Source organism: Ranitomeya variabilis, chromosome 1, assembly GCF_051348905.1.
Source record: "Ranitomeya variabilis isolate aRanVar5 chromosome 1, aRanVar5.hap1, whole genome shotgun sequence".
In the NCBI taxonomy this organism is placed as follows: Eukaryota; Metazoa; Chordata; class Amphibia; order Anura; family Dendrobatidae; genus Ranitomeya; species Ranitomeya variabilis.
The window spans coordinates 751,939,912-751,959,656 of NC_135232.1; the positions used below are offsets into that span (position 1 = coordinate 751,939,912).

The 19,745-nt window shown below is 43.1% G+C and overlaps 1 protein-coding gene across 3 annotated transcripts in view; it reads right to left on the reverse strand.

Annotated features, from left to right (window-relative positions):
• CELF5 (CUGBP Elav-like family member 5) overlaps positions 1-19,745 on the reverse strand; it is a 179,560-nt gene that overhangs the window by 27,081 nt on the left and 132,734 nt on the right. For 2 of the 3 annotated variants that reach the window (XM_077270665.1, XM_077270673.1), the window contains 3 exons: positions 8,144-8,192; positions 2,994-3,122; positions 2,657-2,736 (listed from right to left, as the gene is read on the reverse strand). In XM_077270665.1, coding sequence (XP_077126780.1) covers positions 2,657-2,736; positions 2,994-3,122; positions 8,144-8,192 — 258 coding nt within the window. Of the gene's footprint in view, positions 1-2,656; positions 2,737-2,993; positions 3,153-8,143; positions 8,193-19,745 lie in introns of all 3 variants that reach the window. The other variant, XM_077270656.1, reaches the window with a different exon arrangement.

Sequence of the window (19,745 nt, forward strand, 5' to 3'; positions counted from 1 at the left end):
TATTTATAATGACCTTTCCTATAGTTATTTTTTATCTTTTGTATTCCAAGAGAACCCCTTTAAAGCACCTAATTCACAGTTTTAAAGAGCTGCATAGCGAAGTTCCCCATAAATCATAAAGTATAGGCATGTAGATGTAGATTCCTACAGTTTACGGTATATTTGGCTAGCGGATCACCAACTCATATCAGCAAAGTGTCTTAAAAAATAAAAATAAATCATAATAATAATAATAATAATAATAATAAAATAGAAAAATAAGAATACAAAAAATAAATAATAATCAAATAAGTTATATATATATATATATATATTATGAAGTCATGAGACCCTCCACTGTTTTTCCTTTTTAAGCGCAGTGTTGGACTGGACTTGCTGGAGCCAACATCCCAAGAGAGACATCAATAAGCATTGTGCGCAGACACTGAAGTCTGTGCCAGAACCATAAAATGTAACATGCCTTAAGTCAGTAGTTACAATTACTATGTGTCCAGACACCTCAAAGACTCAAGGGAGAATGTTATTGATGGTCTGCGCATCCCAGAAGCAAAGGAGCAGGAGATGATATACAGTACTGTACTTTTGCAATGGCGCGACGCTAACCTGCCTTTCTGGTCTGAAAAGGAAAGTACAGCCATTCTTATTGCTGGCTTCTGGGTATGTATAACTCTTTAACTGACATAGACCGGGCAGTAGAACATGACAAATTAATAGGCTGGTTGTTTCAGGGTGACAGCCCTTGTCCAAATCCTCTATTGAGGCACATGGATGTCATATAGAGGACTCACCTGCTGGGGACGCCCTCTATATTCCAGGCCACAAAGCTGCCTAAGGCCGGTTTCACACGTCAGTGGCTCCGGTACGTGTGGTGACAGTTTCCTCACGTACCGGAGACACTGACACACGTAGACACATTAAAATCAATGTGTCTCTGCAGATGTCATTGATTTTTTGCGGACCGTGTGTCCGTGTGCAAAACACGGAGACATGTCAGTGTTCGTGGGAGCGCACGCATCACACGGACCAATTAAAGTCAAAGGGTCCGTGTAAAACACGTACCGCACACGGATGCTGTCCGTGTGCCGTCCGTGTGCCGTGCAGGAGACAGCGCTACAGTAAGCGCTGTCCCCCCAGTGTGGTGCTGAAGCCGCCATTCATTTCTTCTCTCCAGCAGCGTTCGCTGGAGAGAAGGAATGAAAAATCATTGTTTTTTTGCGGTTGAAATAAAGTTCCCGGTAACCAACCCCCTCCCACCCCCTGTGCGCCCGCCCGCTGGAAATAAAATACTCACCCAGCTCCCTTGATGCTTCCTCTCAGCGTCGCAGCTTGTCCTGTATGAGCGGTCACGTGGTGCCGCTCATTACAGTGATGAATATGTGGCTCCACCTCCCATAGGGGTGGAGCCGCATATTCATCACTGTAATGAGCGGTACCACGTGACCGCTCATACAGGAAGAAGCTGCGGCGCTCAGAGGAAGCATCGAGGGAGCCGGGTGAGTATTTTATTTCCAGCGGGCGGGCGCACAGGGGGTGGGAGGGGGGTGGTGACAAGGATCTTTATTTTAAACACAAAAAACAAACAAAAAAAAAGCAATGATTTTTCATTCCTTCTCTCCAGCGAACGCTGCTGGGAAGATGGAATGAATTCCGGCTTCAGCACCAGATGCAGGGGACAGCGCTTATCTCTACACGGTCCGTGTGGTACCCAGTCGGCACTCGGCTGCCGCACGTGTGCCACACTGATGTGCCATGTGAGCACACGGACACGGATAACTCCGATACCAATTTTTACGGTACCGGAATTATCTGGACGTGTGGGACAGGCCTAATAGTCACCTACTAGGTGTAGAGAAGACAACAGCTGCTGACCACAGGGGGCGAGGGAAGCTGGACGAACAGTGATTAACTCATTATACTTTAAAAAGTAGTAGTCTTAAGAACTTTAAAGAGAATCTGTCACCAGGTGATTGCTACCCCTTATGAGAGCAGCATAATATAAGGCACAGACCTTGATTCCACTGACTGGGCTACTTGCAGTGATTTAGATAAAATCACTGTTCTATCTTCTGCAGATCTAGCAGTGCTCTCAATGCTGAGCCCTGTATAACCCTGCTCTCACCACTGATTGGCAGCTTTGTGCCTGTGCATAATGTAGATAGAAATCACCGTTGGGGGTGGGGTAATAAAGACCTCTTGACTACCTGGCAGCGGGTTTACTAGTCCACTAGTGATAATCTCCTACTGATAAAACTGTGATTATATCAGAGCTACACTAAGCAGCCCAGTAAGTGACTGATCACTGGAATCAGAGTTTCTACATTACGCTGTTCTCAGATTAGGTGGCAAAACCTGGTGACAGATTTTCCTTGAGGAAAATCTATTAGTAAACTTAAAGGGGTTTTCCACTTCTTCTGCCTCTACAATTCTGCTGTCTTTTTTCTGCGCTCCCTCTTTTCGCAGAGACAGGCACCTGACTATTGCAACCTTATGCTTTGAATGAATGGAACAGGATGAGCAAAGCCGCCCTCTGTATAACCTGTTCTGGCCGAATGGGCAGTGCTGTCCATAATTCTTAGAAAAAAGAATAACATAGCAAAGATGACCTGCACAGACATGTATGGGTACCCGAGCCATGCCTGGAGGACAGCATACTTACTGGCATCGTTTGGCTTCCGTGTAGAGCATGTATCGCTGCCTGAGCCTCAGCATGAGATGAGAACTTGACAAAAGCACAGCCTGCAAACATACAAGTATATAGTTTGCATAGAAAGCGTATCAATAAAGACATTAATAAAAGGAACTGAGGACAATACTAAACGAGTAGGAGAATGAAGGACTTACGACAAATATACGATTCACCATGTACTTTGCTAAATCAACATCAGTTCTAATACAGGCTATGTTAATACATAGGGGAAACTGCACTTTCAGTACATAAATGGCTATCTCTATGGACAACACAAGAAGGAGCACTTTTTTCTTGGTGGCCTTACCTTTACTGCTGCCATCGGGTCCTCGGAGAACAGAACACTCCTCGATTGAGCCAAAGGCTTGGAACATGCTGGTCACTTCCTCCTCTGACTGCTGTTTGCTGAGCATCCCCACAAACAGTTTGCGATCACCTGTGGTCCCAAGTGTCAGGTTAGTGCCACCTAGTCACATAGGTTATTTGGTCAAAAAAAATAAAAACTTACAAGTCCTAGAAGTTGAAGCAGTAATCTGTAATTATTAAAACACCTTAAACATACACTACAGCAAATATTACAACATTGCAAAATGATATAATGGAAAGTTCATATATTAAATGATTTCAGAAACCATCACAGTCCACAACTTACAAGCACTATCTAATAGCTGTTGGCTTACTGCCACTATGTTTATGGCTATGAAGATGATGGTATATAATAGGAGACATCAGATTCCTCTCCTAATGACATTGTGTTTTTCATGGGTGGGCTGACAGTAATCTGGGACCAGGGACCTTTTACCAGTTTGAGCATGTTAAACTGACCATATCGTGGATTAGTGGCTGCAGAGCTAAATAAAATATAGTCTTTATTTTTTAATTCCTCATCTCTGTTACGGACATATTAGCTTGTAAAGTTTAGGGTATAATTTATGATAAGCCCAATGGGGCATTACCACAGAATCTTCTATGGGGACATGTTTCTTTTTCCCCTGCATGGAGAGAAAAAAACCCCATGTCTGTATAAAGTCTGAAGAACATGCATATTCCAGTGAGGCATATAAAGATAGAAAGCTCTGATCTCTGCAGTTACTGTGTAGAGTACAGCAGAGCTGAGTTTCATTACAAACACCTCCAGCTTTGCTCTCCCAGCAACCCCCATGACAGGAAGGGATTAAGGCACAGATGACAGGGCTGAGAGGAGAGCTGCAGCTGCAACGGGTGTTTAGAATGACACTCAGCTCAACTGTACTTTCTCTCCCCCACACTGATTTTCCTGAGACGAAAGCTGGAGGGGTTTGTAATGTACTGACAATCAACTCTGCTGTACTCCTTCCCCCAACACTGACTGATTGGAGACAACATGCGATGGTGTTTGTAAGGACACTCAGCTCTGCTCTACTCTACATAGTAAATGCAGGAATCATGGCCGAGAGCAAGGCTGTCTGTCATTAGATAGCCTGTTCTTCTGACTACACCTGGGGGCATGTTCTTTTCCCCCTTAATGATGCCTCTTGTTTCTGACTGGTCAACGTTGTGCAAGGGAAAAATTACAATTTGTAGTAACGCTTTGTTGGATTTATAAATGACCTACACTTTGCAAGCAAATACATCTGCAATTGAGAAGAGAAATTAAAAGATAAAAACACGATATTTATGCTCTGCAGCCACTATTCAATGATGTGTCCAGTTTAATGTGGTCAAACTGGTGAAAGATCCTCCTTAAAAGGTAGTGGGACCTTTACCAAACAAACAGGAGGTATAACTTGGATTTTTTCAGGCCTAAATTTTAAAGAATGCTCTGATTGCCTTAAGGGTTGTCTAATCCTTGCGTGATCTGTGCAGCCCCCTTTTTTCTTTTACTATGGACAAATAACTGACATGAGGCTAATAAAGAATCCTTTTCCAACCTTTTCATCCTTCATATAACATTCATTTTCAATACTAAATTCCCAGTACCCTGCATTAGAAATAAGGCTACTATATATATATATATATATATATATATATATATATATATATATATATATAGATATAGATATAGATATGGATGATACATGCAGCACACCGACATACTGTATATACCTAATAAAACAGACACAGAGTATACAGTGACGTTTAGGGGAGCAGAAATGAGACATGTGCTGCTTGACCAATATTTCTTACCCTCTAAATACATTTGCATGTCCATATTTCACACATGTTCAGATGTGCACGTATGGTCGCATGCAACCACAATGACAATATAAGGCTTTGCCTCTGTATACTGAATGGTGTAATACGTATTTATGGGTAAGTCATGCAGAATGGCACACAAATGTCAGTGACCCACTAAACATTCCCCAGTATTGCTCTGACATAGTAGACACAGCTGATGCGGCCCCCCTTCCCGCCTCCCATACACACACATGCTGCACAGGGCATCCTCCTCCTCCCACTCCCTCCCATCTTGCATGCTCGGTTGCTCTCTCTTCCCTCCACACAGACCCCCTCTCTCCCACAAGAGTCCCCCTCCCCTTCCCTCTCTCTTCACCCTCTGATTGGCAATTTCACATGCTGTCCAGCAACCATGAAAATTTGTGTTTGAAGCTGGAAGCTGCATCTGGTTGCTATGACAATGGGCAGTGCCAGCACGCGGTGTGCCAGGGCGGTGGTGATGTATTTTGCAAAGGTTTAGGGAGCGCTCAGCTGCTGCAGACAGAGCTGGCAAAACCAGGTCATGGAGGCTGGGCTAAGCTGGGAACGCTAGGCTGTATAATGATTAAAAATATATACGGTATGTTTAATACTCTAAAATGTATCCAAATAAACATCAGTTAGGATATACAGAAATAAAGCGACAAGATGCCACAGAACGATCATATATAATGTAAAACAAAGATCCGTGCAGGGAAAGTGTAGAATTGGGCAGTTCACAATGGATGTAGTGAGCAATGGAAATGAAGGTGCAGACAATCATCTATGAGACCACAACATGCCACAGAAGCCCTTCACTAACCGTACTAAACCACCACAGCCAGTCACTAATCGCCTTCATTGCTTGATCATACACGGAAAGATGTTCTGACGTTGAAGCAGAAAGGGACAAGGAATGTGCCATCAATGGTGACACTAGTGTTGTACCATAAGACTACCATCTTTCTTAATCTGGAATAGACTACATTTTGGGCCATTAGGCTGCCATTATATATTAACGGCAAGACTACTACTAGATCCAGTCTGTCTGAATTGGATCAAACCAGACCGTAGGCAAGGTGATTTTTTCGAGAACAAATTAGTCTATTCATTTTAATATATCAGGGGCTAACATAGAATATGACTGTAAAGGGGCCCTAAAAAAAAGGATAGCCTATGCTACAAATAATTGTATTTTCTGCAACTGCCTACCCATGAGATAGTGGTTGGCCGAATGCTCATCCAACCATCAGATATCTCTTCCAATCTCCCAATACACATGCACAATCGGCTCAGTCCAGAGTGCTTGTGTTCTGCATAGGGAGAGCAGAATAAGCTCCTGCTAGACACATCGGGAGACAGATTATCCCCAGGGATAACAAAAGGATTGGGGTTACATCTCAAAAAGCACAATCCTTCTCTCCACTGAGTCAGGAGACCTCCATACACATTAGATGGTCCGCTGGTCATGCCTAGATCAGGACATTCAGCCAACTTTACTAAAATCTGTATAGGGATCTTGGGGCACCTGGGTTCTCGACTGCCAAGCATGCCATATAATAAAGGGGTGCTAAGGGACATGGTGTCACAAAAACAACGGCATCTCCTGCTACCGTCAAAGGGATAATGGTTCCATCCCTTATGGGCTGGATCATCTAGAAGACCACAGTAAGGATGGGTTCCTTCTTGCACACTTTTGTATTTAAGGCAGAAGAGACAGCCATGCATCATTATCACTTAGTTACCGTTAAAATAAGCAAAAAAATTCTAGTTGGTGATTGGTTTCCAATAGGTAAAATCAAAAGTGCCTACCAACTTGTTGTCAATATTGTAAAGATGGCTACCACAGCATATGGCCCGATTCTCCATATGTAGGTCAAGCATAACACGGATGTCTGCTCACATATGGTGCCTGTACATTAATGAAGGTTGTCAGAGGGAGGCTCAGACATGCCAACGCTGAGCTAAAAGGTTGATGGAGAAAGTCAGCTTTTCCTTACATGGAATGATTTTTCCTTATCTCTCGCCAAAAAAAAACAATAAAAATCAATTTTGACATGAACATTTCTGATTGCATGTCAGCCATGCACGTAACGCAGGAGAAGCATGCTCTGCTTGGTTTTTGTCATAAAATCTTTGTATGACCAGCAATGAAAGCACCATCTACATGATGATACATATAGTGATAATGGATACACTGCTCCCAACAATGGAGACGGCCATTGTTCTCCTCTTTCTGAACGTTGCCTTGCACGGCTAGGGAAGGTATATTACACACACATTTTTAAGGAGACCCAACTAGTTCAATTAGGATTTTATTATTATTGGAATTAATGTTAGTTCAATTGTGGCACTTGCAGCATGGAAACCTTTCGTTAGCATAGGGAGGTCAAACTGTGATCAGAGGTATGAAGATATCACTTACATCCTAACCACTTGTATACAGCTTGGTAATCATCATATTAAGCTGTATTGCAAGTCAAACATGGAAACCCAGTATTAATGAGAAGGTCTCACCGGGTCTTTGCCACCTGATCCGAGACCCTGATTCCAGCAATGTGTCACTTGCAGGTTGTTTGCTAAAATCAGTGTTTTAACAGCATTAGATTGTCACTAATCTAGTAAATTCACGAGTTCTGTATGACCCAGTCTCCAGCTTTGTGTGTACACTCTGCATAGGCAGAAAGCTACCAATCAGTGGTGTGGGCGGGGTTATACAGAGATCAGCATTCAGAGAACTAGTAGATTTGCAATAATTAAAGCAGTGATTATGATACAACAAGCAGTCCGTAAGTGCTACATCGCTGAAATCTGGGTCTCTGAACGTACATCATGTGACCCTTAGATGAAGTAGGAAAATCTGGCAACAGATTACATTTAATAACCTGCACAAGGACTACGGTTACAAACCTTGTCTTCAAAAAAAACATTTCACCAATTATACATTGATCTGTAGCAAACGTAATTGAAGCACCTATGTTTTATGACAAATGTGTTGATCGAGAGCCAAATATCATGCTTCAGGCTGTCAACACATAATGATGATGAATATGTATACAGTGGTGATGGCGGTGCTTCCCAGTATGATGCTGTGTAATGACCATGCTGTGTTGTATAATGATAGCATGTAGCTGTACATTGGGAATGAACACGCTGGGATTTGGGATGTAACATAATCAATGCCATTAATGAACAGACAGCTCGGAATGGTGATGGATCCTCCAACAATGAGCAGAAAACACTGCTGGACCCTGATAAGGGGTAATCTTCCAGGATACATACCTCCCCGACTCTCGCTGTCTGCTGGCTTCACCTGAATTGGTCGTGCCATCTAGAACCAGAGAACACTTGGGATAAATGTTTCTTACCCAAAGCATTACCCACTCAAAAAGGTTTTATTTATTCTATTTTACCTTGAAAAGCAGATATGGGATAAAACTAGGTGCCTGAACTATACAAATATATAAATATTGGAAGGAAAAAGTTATTGACAAATGATTAGTGTACCTGCAACCTAAAATGACACTTAGAATGGCGTTATCGGAGCAGAGGGCATTAAAAAACAGACATCTGAATAAAAAAAAAAGGGAAAAAGACTTGCAGACTGAATGAAGCTACACACCCACGGAAAGGGAAAAGACCATTATACAAAGAGGAAAGACCAAAAACTAGTTTACTCGAAACCACAATTTCCATAAAAAATAAAATAAGAAGAAAAAACTATTCAATTAACTCCACAGCAAATCTCGGAAGACACCTCGCCCATAGTGAATGGCCAAATGAGACCTTAACCGCCTGGGTCACCTGCAGGATCAGTTCCCACATGCTCTCTCATTATCATTAAAATATACACAAGAAAGAATCAAAAACAGATATTAGTCACGGAATGAAAAAGTATACTGATCAATGCAAAAGTCAAAGGATTACTAACTGCAAAAGCTTTGTTACCATAAACCCCCGACATTCTGCACCCTTAGAGATGTATAGGATAAGAGCACTGGTCCTAGGGAATGAACACTTAGTACAAGTTAGAGAGTTGAAAAGAGTTGGTTCCCCCTAAACAATGTCACAATTAACGTATAGCTGCTACCATGCTTGCAGGTAATAATTTGTATATACGGTACATTGCAAATATTCGAGCACATTCTATCCTAGTTGCTCCAATATCCCTAAAAGAAGTGCATGTTCATCCTTCGGGGTGGCCTCCGTGCCAGCTGGTAATTTAAGGAATAGAAAAAAAAAAAAAAGACGCTGACGACAGAGCAAACAGCAAAGCTGCTTAAGGAAAAAGACCACCAGCTTTCTCCTGAAACCACTTTGCCTTGGAAAACCTCAGCGGATCCGCCAGAGTCTTAGATGCTGTATGCACATAACCTTAGGCTGGTTAACATGCCATGCTTTACATGGTAAAACAAATGTTTATCTGAGTTAAAGAGAATAGTGCATGCTGTCATCAGAGCCGCCCTACTGAAGTCCATCGCTCAGTGTGCCATCCGATTCTATACTGAAGTCCATTGCTCAGTGTGCCGTCTGATTCTATACTGAAGTCCATCGGTCAGTGTGCCGTCCGATTCAATATTGAAGTCCATCGCTCAGTGTGCCATCCGATTCTAACATGGACAGCCCAAGTCCAAGCAATGTGTTAGTTACAACAAATGCTTGAGCATAGGATCGTGATTCAGGACACGCATTTCTTTAGCCACTCCCTAATGGGCCATGCCTCCTAGACCCACGTTCAAAGAACAAGTCTAAACCGCATAATAAAAGTGGAAAAATGAAGTCCAATTTCTAGGCATGTGGCTTAGGCCTCAGTTAGAAGTCTGTGCTTGTTCACGTATTCAAAAAAAAAAAATCTGTGTTTTGGATCAGAGTTTCATCAGTGTTTGGTGAATGATTCCGCTTTTACCATCAGAGTTTCATCGGTGATTTTTCCGTATGGGAAAGGACATAAAATTACAAAGCTTCTTCTCTCTATTGCAATTTTAATCATGGGCTGCATACTGATGACATCTGCATACCCTCCATGGTTTACACAGACAGATTGGGTTAAGACAGTTTATGCTTTTTAACAAATTAAGCAGTAGTTACCCAGTGATGCCCCTGCTACTCCAGCAATACCCGTCCACTAACTCCCACAAGTCTGTTTTGAAAGGATGTAGCGGAGACATCACATCTACGGCTGGGGTCACACTTGCGTGTGTAATACAAGAAACTCGCACGAGTCTCTCGCATCAATACCCGACTCTGCCGCCGGCACTCGGGACCGGACCGTGCGGCGGCGGCATGTATTTCTATGCAGCTGAATGCTCTGGTCCCGAGTGCCAGTGGCAGTGCCGGGTATTGAGGTGAGAAACTCATGCGAGTTTCTCGCATTACACACGTAAGTGTGACCCCGGCCTACTTACAAAACTCAGCCATTCATTAGGCCCGGTGGTCTTGTGCCATGTACCCTGGTATCATTGCTGAGTGGAAGAGAGAAATGAACAGTGTTCATATCCCAAAAAGAACAACATCCGCCAGAACTTTGAATGTTTTCCCAGTTTTTGCATGGGTTTCAACTGGAATAGGGAATATAGATTATGAGCCCCATTAGGGACAGTAATGGTAAAGTCTGTAAAGTGCTGTGAAAAATAATGCCGCTATATAAATGTGTTAAACAAATAGCGTTTTATTTTTGTTTTATTTTTAAGCAAGTAAAAATGCTGACAAACCTTCAGAATGATTACTGGGTTTTTTATTAGCGCTCCCATTGACATCCTCCAAGGGGAAAACACTGGAGAATATACAAGAACGTGAAAGTGTAAGAAATACGCTGAAGGCCTGAGCATAACAGAAAGTCGTGTTCCCATACAGATTTATAGGACCATTCTTTTGATCGCCTTGTTGGTGCTCCCACCCCCCCATTTTTTAAGCATGCCCACTCAAAAACCATTGGAAAAAGAATGAACGAGCAATATTGCTAGATAATCTGCTGCTTCTTATCAGTTATTTCCGGCACAATAACAATCTCCAGGGAAGGGAGCTTCGGTACAGTACCATACAATTGAATAGGGCTGAGTTCCAGCTGTCTGTCCATTCTAGAATGAGAATAACCCTTTGATAAATTACCTGGCCATGTTCCACATTTGACGTTTTCCACTTTGTAGCCCTTCAATTACTTACAAGAACCAGAAGAAGCAAGAGCGAAACATACATGTGACTTGGTCCTGGGCTTTAATGACTTGACAATATACATGTAAGCTGAGTGATGAAAGCTCTGGGTTCTGCAATGTAGAAAGAGCAGGTCAGGTCCCCAGTGGTCACAGATGGCCAGGAACCCCGAGAAGTAGAGAGCATCAGTTTAGAACCGCTTCTCTATGTTCATTACCAAGCTACATAGCACTCAATGAGTGCCATGGTGTGAATAGGGAAAGCGTCAGTAATGCTACCTATAACTTCACATCACGTGATCACTGGAAGACCCCCTGACATAGCAAAGTTGTGATCCATGTCACAACAGGGGGCTGTTCTGCTTTCTATGGATGCCAGAGCTTCAGGGGAAAACTGCAACATTTATAGAGAATGAATGTCCACCCAGAAATCTAATGACCTTAGGGTACATATGTAAGGGCCCTCCCCCCAAATAAAAGAAAAAATAAAATAAATATATAATACATATATATATATATATATATATATATATATATATATATATATATATATATATATATATATATATATTACACATATGCACACACACGTACAATAAGTCCCGAAACCAACATAAACCATTGACACATATGGCTGGTAATTAATGACTATACATATTCGTATCAAGCTGTCAAATTAAATAGTGGCCATTCTTATACTTTATTTTAGAATATCTTTTTAATTTTAAGTTTGCAAATGTCAAGAACTATACAAAAAAAAATATGACTGTTGAATGTGGCGAATAAAACATAAGAAAACAAATAAATTTCCACAGGAAAAACAGCTTTCCGAGATAAAAAATAAATAAATAAAAAAAGGGTTAGTTAGGGCCATTAAATCACCTCAAGTGCATAGTTGCTAAAAAGTTTCATGTTATTTAGGACTGAACCACTGTGCTCGTTAAGGATTTACATGACACAATATTTGTCCTAGGCCTCATTCGCACATTAGTCACTTCCTGCATGGTCCGAGTGTCATCAGTGTTTGCTCAGGGTGACCATCAATGTTCCACCAGTGATTTTCTCATATGCTTTAAAAAGTCTTTCCATACCAATTTCTTTTTGTCTACTATAGGGATTAAATGACATTAGAAAAACACAGCAGCGTTGAAGCCAAAATAATTCAACTCTTATCCATGTGCCATATAAAGTAAGGCAGCACCGCCCACTAACGAGAATGAGGTCTCACCCAGTCATCCAAAATGCTGAAGCATGTTAAATCTGTAATACCGCCTTAGAGCAGAGACAGACTGCCGTATTTCTCGTGCGATAATCGCATGGTAAAGCTCGTAGTGGCTGTCGGCTCTCCTGACCTGAACTTGAAAGCTGCATAGTAATCCATCATACTGTCTTGCTCAGGTCAGGAGAGGTGCCGGGCCAGTGCGTGCAGTGCGATCCTCGCACGAGTTATACGGCAGTCTGTCTCTGCCCTTTGGCTAAGCTGCAATACCATGAACATATTGCATTCATTATACAGCCTGAACATGGAAACAATATAGAGCAGTAAGTGGTAGAAAAAGACAGTAAGACCTCAATAGTAAGGAGAACATCTCTATAGTACGACATCAGATGAAGCACGGCAAGAGTTTTTCTATTTTTTAATGTCAGATTCATACAAAATCAGAACCAGTATTAAAGTTTGGCGTGTAGTAGGCCCCTACATTTTCTATTGCTTTGGTATTGAGGGTTGGTATGACTTGGAGGTAAATGTAGGCTGCTAAATAGTTTGGTAAATTGTGACCAATGAAGGTCAATAGATTTCACCCCATGACACCTTGAGATAAGTGCCCATCAGCTATGTTACCTTCCACAGCAAGAAGGATGCATATCCTCCTCCAACTAGCTAGGAGTGTAATGCAGGGTGGTAACTTTCAGCTGCATTAGTAAGCAGGTACGGACTGGGGCTGACCTGGCATTTGAAATCACACAGGCCCGTGTTGTCCCCGTCACCAAGCACCAGATGCAATATATTACTAATATTACCGTGGATGGAGGAAAGGAAGATTTACTACAAGACCAATATTTCTAATGATACCTGTGGCCTGTTGGGGTAAGTGACGGCGTCAGTGACTTTGTGCTCCTTCACAACTCTTAACAGTACGGGGGTGTCTCGAGAACGCCAATTCTGGTAACAACCTAGCAAACAAGGCAGCCCATGACCAGACAGGCCCTTATGGCATTTGCCAGAATTACCAGATGGCCAGTCCGGCCCTGTGTAGGTATCCCAATTGGGGTCCATGTAGAAAGACGTCTCATGGACATCACATTTTTAAATGCATAAAATGTGTCACACGATACAGCACTTCCAGCTTACTGTCATATTTCTAACACTTGTCTGTGCAAAATTTGACACCTTTTAGAGAGTTTTTAAGTGTGAAAACGTGAAAATCTGAAAATGTATGCATATGGAGTAAATTCTGAACTGGCCCTGCATAGGTTTGCTATCGCCATGGGATGGCAGGATTAAATGCAGCTCTACATAACAACATTTCTATTTTATGACTTTGCTAATTCCAGTGTTAAGCAACATCGGGCAGAAATCTGTGACAACGTGCACAATTCCAAAGAACTGTCAGGAGCCCTGTTGGAATGAAATTTTCGGGTTTTGCCATTCTTTCTGCTCAGAATCCGAGCGCTCTCTTCTGCTCGCTTGTCACCGTCTATCTCTGTTTTTCGGTTTGTGTGGGTCTCTGCTTCTGCCCCAGGCTTCACATCTGTCTCAGGATTTCTGTGTCACTGGCTCTGTACGTTCACATTTTGGGCGTGCTCCCATGTCACTCTGCTCTTGTGATTGTATACAGAAACTTTGCTAGTGTTTTAGCCCTTTTTCACCCTTTGCTCTTTTTATCCTTCGCTGTCTTTTTCTCCTAATGACTTCTTACGGCAAACAGTCGTCTATCAGCCCAAATGACTGCTTGGTACCCTAGAAGCAAACACAGATGTGCCCCTAATGCCCTGTGTGGACCCTTTTATTAGTTTTCAGAATGTGAATTTATACAAGGCATCTAAAGCCTCAGTCAGACACCCGTGACTTTTCTCGTACATGCAAACATGGACTGTTGTTCATCATTGCTTCGGACCAGAGTCTCATCACTGTTTTGTCCGTGGGTCAGTTTTTCTAGCAGAAGACAACCCTTCTTCCATCCATTACACTGTTAATCACAGACAGCACTTGAATTGTGTGCACTGCTGGTCGCGGACCTGTAGCGTTTGGGCAATTGGGATCCGTCTCTCAGATCACAAACGGACATGTTGTTGTGTTTTTTTGCTTGGTCTGCAAAGAAACACGGACACGTGAACATCCCTATAGACCATAATGGGTACGAGTTCTATCTCACTGATAGAACTCATATGTGAAAAAGTGAAGTCTAAATAAGCCCTTGAGATGGCCACAATAATTAGATAGCAGTCAGCCAGATGATCTATTCACTCCTGGATACACAGGAACGTTGGACTTAGCGCTCCCGCATGTTCTAAGACAGAGCTGCTGACAAAATCCTCTGGCAGTGACTTTTCTCTAGTAGAACATTAGAAAGCCAACTGGGCTGGACCCTTCTTGCCCCTACATCATTTGTTGCCAGAGGGGCGGAAGGCCCCCACCCACATTATGTGATCGGCAGATCCGCTTGCAATGATTAGAGTAAATAGGTAACAAGAAATTCATGACTATACATTTACAATGCCTTATATACTGAGGTGCGTGTGCCCAATACATGACACAACACAAAGGAGAGGCGATCCGTAGCATGCATGGCAGCATTTAACGGCACAATGGCCATTTTAAGCAGTTTCAGAATCTATTTGAAAGAGAAGATTAGCTGTACAATATATGGAGAAAACACAGAAGCACGACATGTGCAGGAACACACAATACCGTGCAGTCTCCTCATGCACAGTAATGGATACCTATATATACTCAGACACATATACATACTGCACGCACACATCGTGCTACCCTGTACTTCTCCCCTCCCCCAGACCTGTCACTCCAGCTATAACAGCACCTCTCTGAAAAGGATGGGGTTACCATGGAAACGACTATTCACTGCACGGAACCTGACATTTACTGTCGCCGTGGCAACCAGCGCTTAGAGGCACACGCCACTTGTACCTCTGCTTTCAATATCTGTGTATGAGTGCTTGTGTAAAATGCACAGACACTGACATTCTGTGAAAAGGGATGAACTGAGGGAAACCCGAAGAGGTGTGCGGGGGGTCATGAGCGCTGGTCTCCTTGCGTGCATATAACCAGTACTTTGTGCAATATTTGGCCCCACACCACACGCATTAGTAGGCTCGGATAAATTAATGGACGCGCTTTCAGTGCACTAACATGGAATACAGCTGTTTTTGTAGCTGGGTACAGAATTTACATGTTTTAAAAGGTTATTCTCAAGTTTGGATGTTATCCCCAATCCATGGGATAAGGGATAACTTTCCGAATGCTGGGGGTCCAACCTCGAGGACTCCCAGCGATCTAGAAAATCGAGCCCTGAAGAGCTCAGAGTGAATAGAGCGATGGTCAATAATGCGCACTGCCGATCCATTCATTCTGAGGGGTCAGTGAAGTGGCTGCCGATGGGCAGCAGGGATCACATGACATAATAATCTCACACGATCTCCAGGAGAGCCAGTGCCGACCTGAATGATTGAGGAGAGGGCCACTGGTCCCTTTGCACCACATGAGAACACAAACAGTAATTTTGATAGTTGGGGCCTTGTTGTAGATTTTGCACTGGGGCTCCTGAACCTCAAATAATGCCATTATCTGGGAATTGGTACAAAAACTGTATGAGAACAAACGCGCATAAGACCATCGAGTGATACCCTTTTAGCTACAAAGGAAAGTAAACGGAGGGTGCTCACCTGAGCAGGCTGAGTGCAGGCACAACCCCTATGTGCACCTGAAGATACCAGCTGCTGCTGCCTCGTGGCTGGGGATGATCTCCTCTAGGATAGTTCACCAGTTTGGACAATAACACCATATTGGGCTGCGCTGCTGTAATAAAGAATCCTTAGGACCAAGGAATATTTTTTTTGTTTTCCACTTGAAAAAGACTCTAGTCCAGCACTGAAACACGTTGTGGAAATAACAACTGTTTAACTCATCTTGGTCCTAAGGATTCTTTATTACAGCAGTGCAGGCCAATATCGTGTTATCATCCAAACTGGTCCATTATCTGGGAATTAAGATATCCAATTACATCCTGAAATATGTAGAGCCTAATGTGTTCCCGTCATCCAGCAGATTAAAGCCAGTTGGTAGACATTGGACTAAACTTCCCATATGCACTGCAGACCAATTATAAGCATGATGCTGTAGCACTTGTAAGCAGAACTCTAACATGAAATAAGTTTTATGTCAGCGCATGCCATGTGTTAGGGGAAGTCATTTGGGTCATGGGGGCAGTTTACTATAATTAATTATCTGCTTCTTATTTTTCTAATCTCCATGATTTATATTATATGAGATCATAGGTGTGCTCTACATTATTTATTTTGTGAGATTACCTATATTGGTTTCATGATCTAACACTGTCAGGGTTTAAAAAGTTGCACCCTTTGTAATGAAGGTTGTTTAGGTTTTAAGTGTTATTGACAATATTGAAGTCGTTCAACGCTTGTTTCCCGGCCTCTTTACACTGGCTGAGGAAGAATGATGGGGACAGAACAATCATTAGTAGATCAATCTGTCCCAATACAGTATCATGTTATCAGCAGTATATCTGCAGGTTACAACGGGCGATGTGCTGCCAAGAACAATGATTTTTGTTCCGGCATAAACAATCCAATCACTCGATGAATAGGCAGCATTTTGCTTGTTTAGTATAATGCATGCTATAGTCCTCGAAATAATATAATGCACCCCATAGTCCTCCATATTGTATAATGCGCACCCCATAATGCATATACTATATGGAGATATCGTATAATGTGCCCCATAGTCCTCCGTTTAGTGTAATGTGCCCCATATCGCTCCATATACTTTAATACACTCCCTATAGTCCTTCAAAATAGAATAATGCATTCCCCATAGTCCTCAATGCAGTATAATGCAGGTCCCATATAGTATATACAGTATAATGCACTCCCCATGGTCCTTGATAGAGTACAATGCAGCCCCGTATAGTATGATGCAACTCATAGTCCTCAACAGAGTATAATGCAGCCCCCCTCGGAGCATAATGCAGCCCCCTTAGAGTATAATTCATCCCTGCTAATAGAGTACAATGCAGTGCTCCCTCAGAATACAATGCAGCCCCCTCATAAAAAAAACAATTCAGCACCCCTCAGAATATAATGCAGCGCCCCCTCATAGAGTATAACTCGACACCCCCCACATACAGTATAATGCAGCCCCCTACACACACAGTATAATGCAGCCCCCTACAGACACAGTTTAATACAGGCCCCCTACATGCACAGTATAATGCATCCACCCACACACAAAGTATAATGCAGCCCCCCTTAGAGTACAATGTAGCCACCCCATAGAGTACAATGCGGCCCCCAATAGAGTATAATGTACCCCCCCACACACACAGTATAATGCAGCCCCCTACACACACAGTATAATGCAGCCTCCCCACCACACTGTATAATGCCACCTGTCCCATACACAGAGTATAATGCATCTCGCCCTACACACAAACACAGTATAACGCAGCCCCTCACGCAACGTATAATGCACCCCCACACACAGTAGAATGCAGCCCCCTACACACACAGTATAATGCAGCGCCCCCTACTTATACACACAGTATAATGCATCCCCCCACACACACAAAGTACAATGCAGCCCCCCACAGATACACACCCACTTTAATGCAGCCCACACATGGTATAATGCAGCACCCCACACACAGTATAATGCAGCCTGCCACACACACTATAATGCAGCCCATACACGGTATAATGCAGCTCCCCACACACACAAAGTATAATGCAGCTCCCCCTACACACCCACATACAGTATAATGCAGTCCCCCCAAACACACACAAAGTATAATGCAGCCCCCAGCCCCCCCCGCACACACTATAATGCAGCCCACACACACAGTATAATGTAGCAGACACATGCAATACTTAGGCCTCTTTCACACTTACGTCTTTTTGTTTCCGTCAAAATCCGTAGTTCTGTGAAAAAAACGGATCCAGCAAATGTTTCTGCTGGATCCGTTTTTTTCTCATAGACTTGTATTAGAGACGGATTGTGACGGATAGCCTTCCGTTTCATCCGTCCTGAGCTGGATCAGTCATAAAATCGCTGTCCGTTAGGCAGAAACAACGCACATAGAAAAGAAAGGCATCACTGGTAACGGGAGCACCCGATGAAGTGACGTCATCACGCGCCCACTGAGTCAGAAGCAGAGGGGGAATGATGGGAGAGGGAGTGTCATCTGATGCTCTCTCCTCCATCATTGTTTTCAACTGTATCGGCGTCTATGATGTCGATAAGTTGAATGCGGGGGGAGGTGCCCCGAGGCCAGGCCCCTTAGTGGAAGCGTGGTGTGGCACTATTAGCGCACACAACTGGATGGGGACCCCTGGGAGAATCGGGGCTCTAGACAGCTACCTAGTCTGCCTGCCCCTAATAGTGGCCCTGGACAAGTGATTATATTTTTTATTATTATTATTATTATTATTATTATTATGGCTGGTTGGAGTATAGCGGTACACACAAAAAACATGACAACTGGTGTCACTACTAATCTTTAGAAGGTATGATATCTATGCAGCAAGCACCAGACTACATCAAACATGATTAACTCCATTGTATTTTACCTAATCTAAAGATAAGGCAAAGACAGCAGTGGACTGAATATATTCCTGTCAGTGAAAAAAAGGAGCAGAGTGGTTTATGTACTGTGAGGCTGTGAGGGGAATCATATATGAGGGCCGGTATGTGTCCCCCAGGATGCGTATGAAGACATACTAAACCCGTTGCAGCGCATTGGGATTATAGCAAAATGTCTGTGATTACAAGGCAGAGTAAAAGTAAGTATGGATTTGGTCAAAGTAGTTGACCAAGTCAGATTTTTAGGAAATTCCGGCATGGGCATTTATTTTTGAGGGATTTGCAGGTATGGTACTGGGGCGAATCCCTCCCTCCACTCCGGGTTTTGGGAGTGGCTCTATTTAAATTCTCAGTTTTGTCTTGGATGTGTCAGCGATTTGCTTGCAAGCTGCTGAGCAGGAGGCTCTATGCAACCAAAGTCTGCATGAGGTTACTACAGAGTCCGGGACAACAAAGCTGCTGACACACCCAAGAGATACGGTGATGTAGTTGGTTTGGACACGGACTGTTTTGGGAACCCTGCTGCGAACCGGAGGATATCTCTTAGCTATTTTTGCGAGTTTTTCTGGAATAAAGACATTTTATGCTGAACTTTCTGGTGTCCATGCCTATCTGTCGCACTGTGTGAACACCGCTGCACTGCAGTACTAATAAACTTATACCTAGTCTGTAAATTGACAACTGTGAAACTCAGGGACCATTTGGACAAGCTGAGCACTGCTGTTAAACGACCACCAATTGGCTATATACTAGTTCAGACCTGGGCAAAGTACGGTCCTCGGGCCACATCTGGTCCTCTGGCTGTCCCAGTCTGGCCTGCAGACCGACACAGCTGAGGGGCTGGAAAACAGTGCCCTCCCACGCTCGTCTGCTCGCTGACTTAATTGGTGGAGGACGG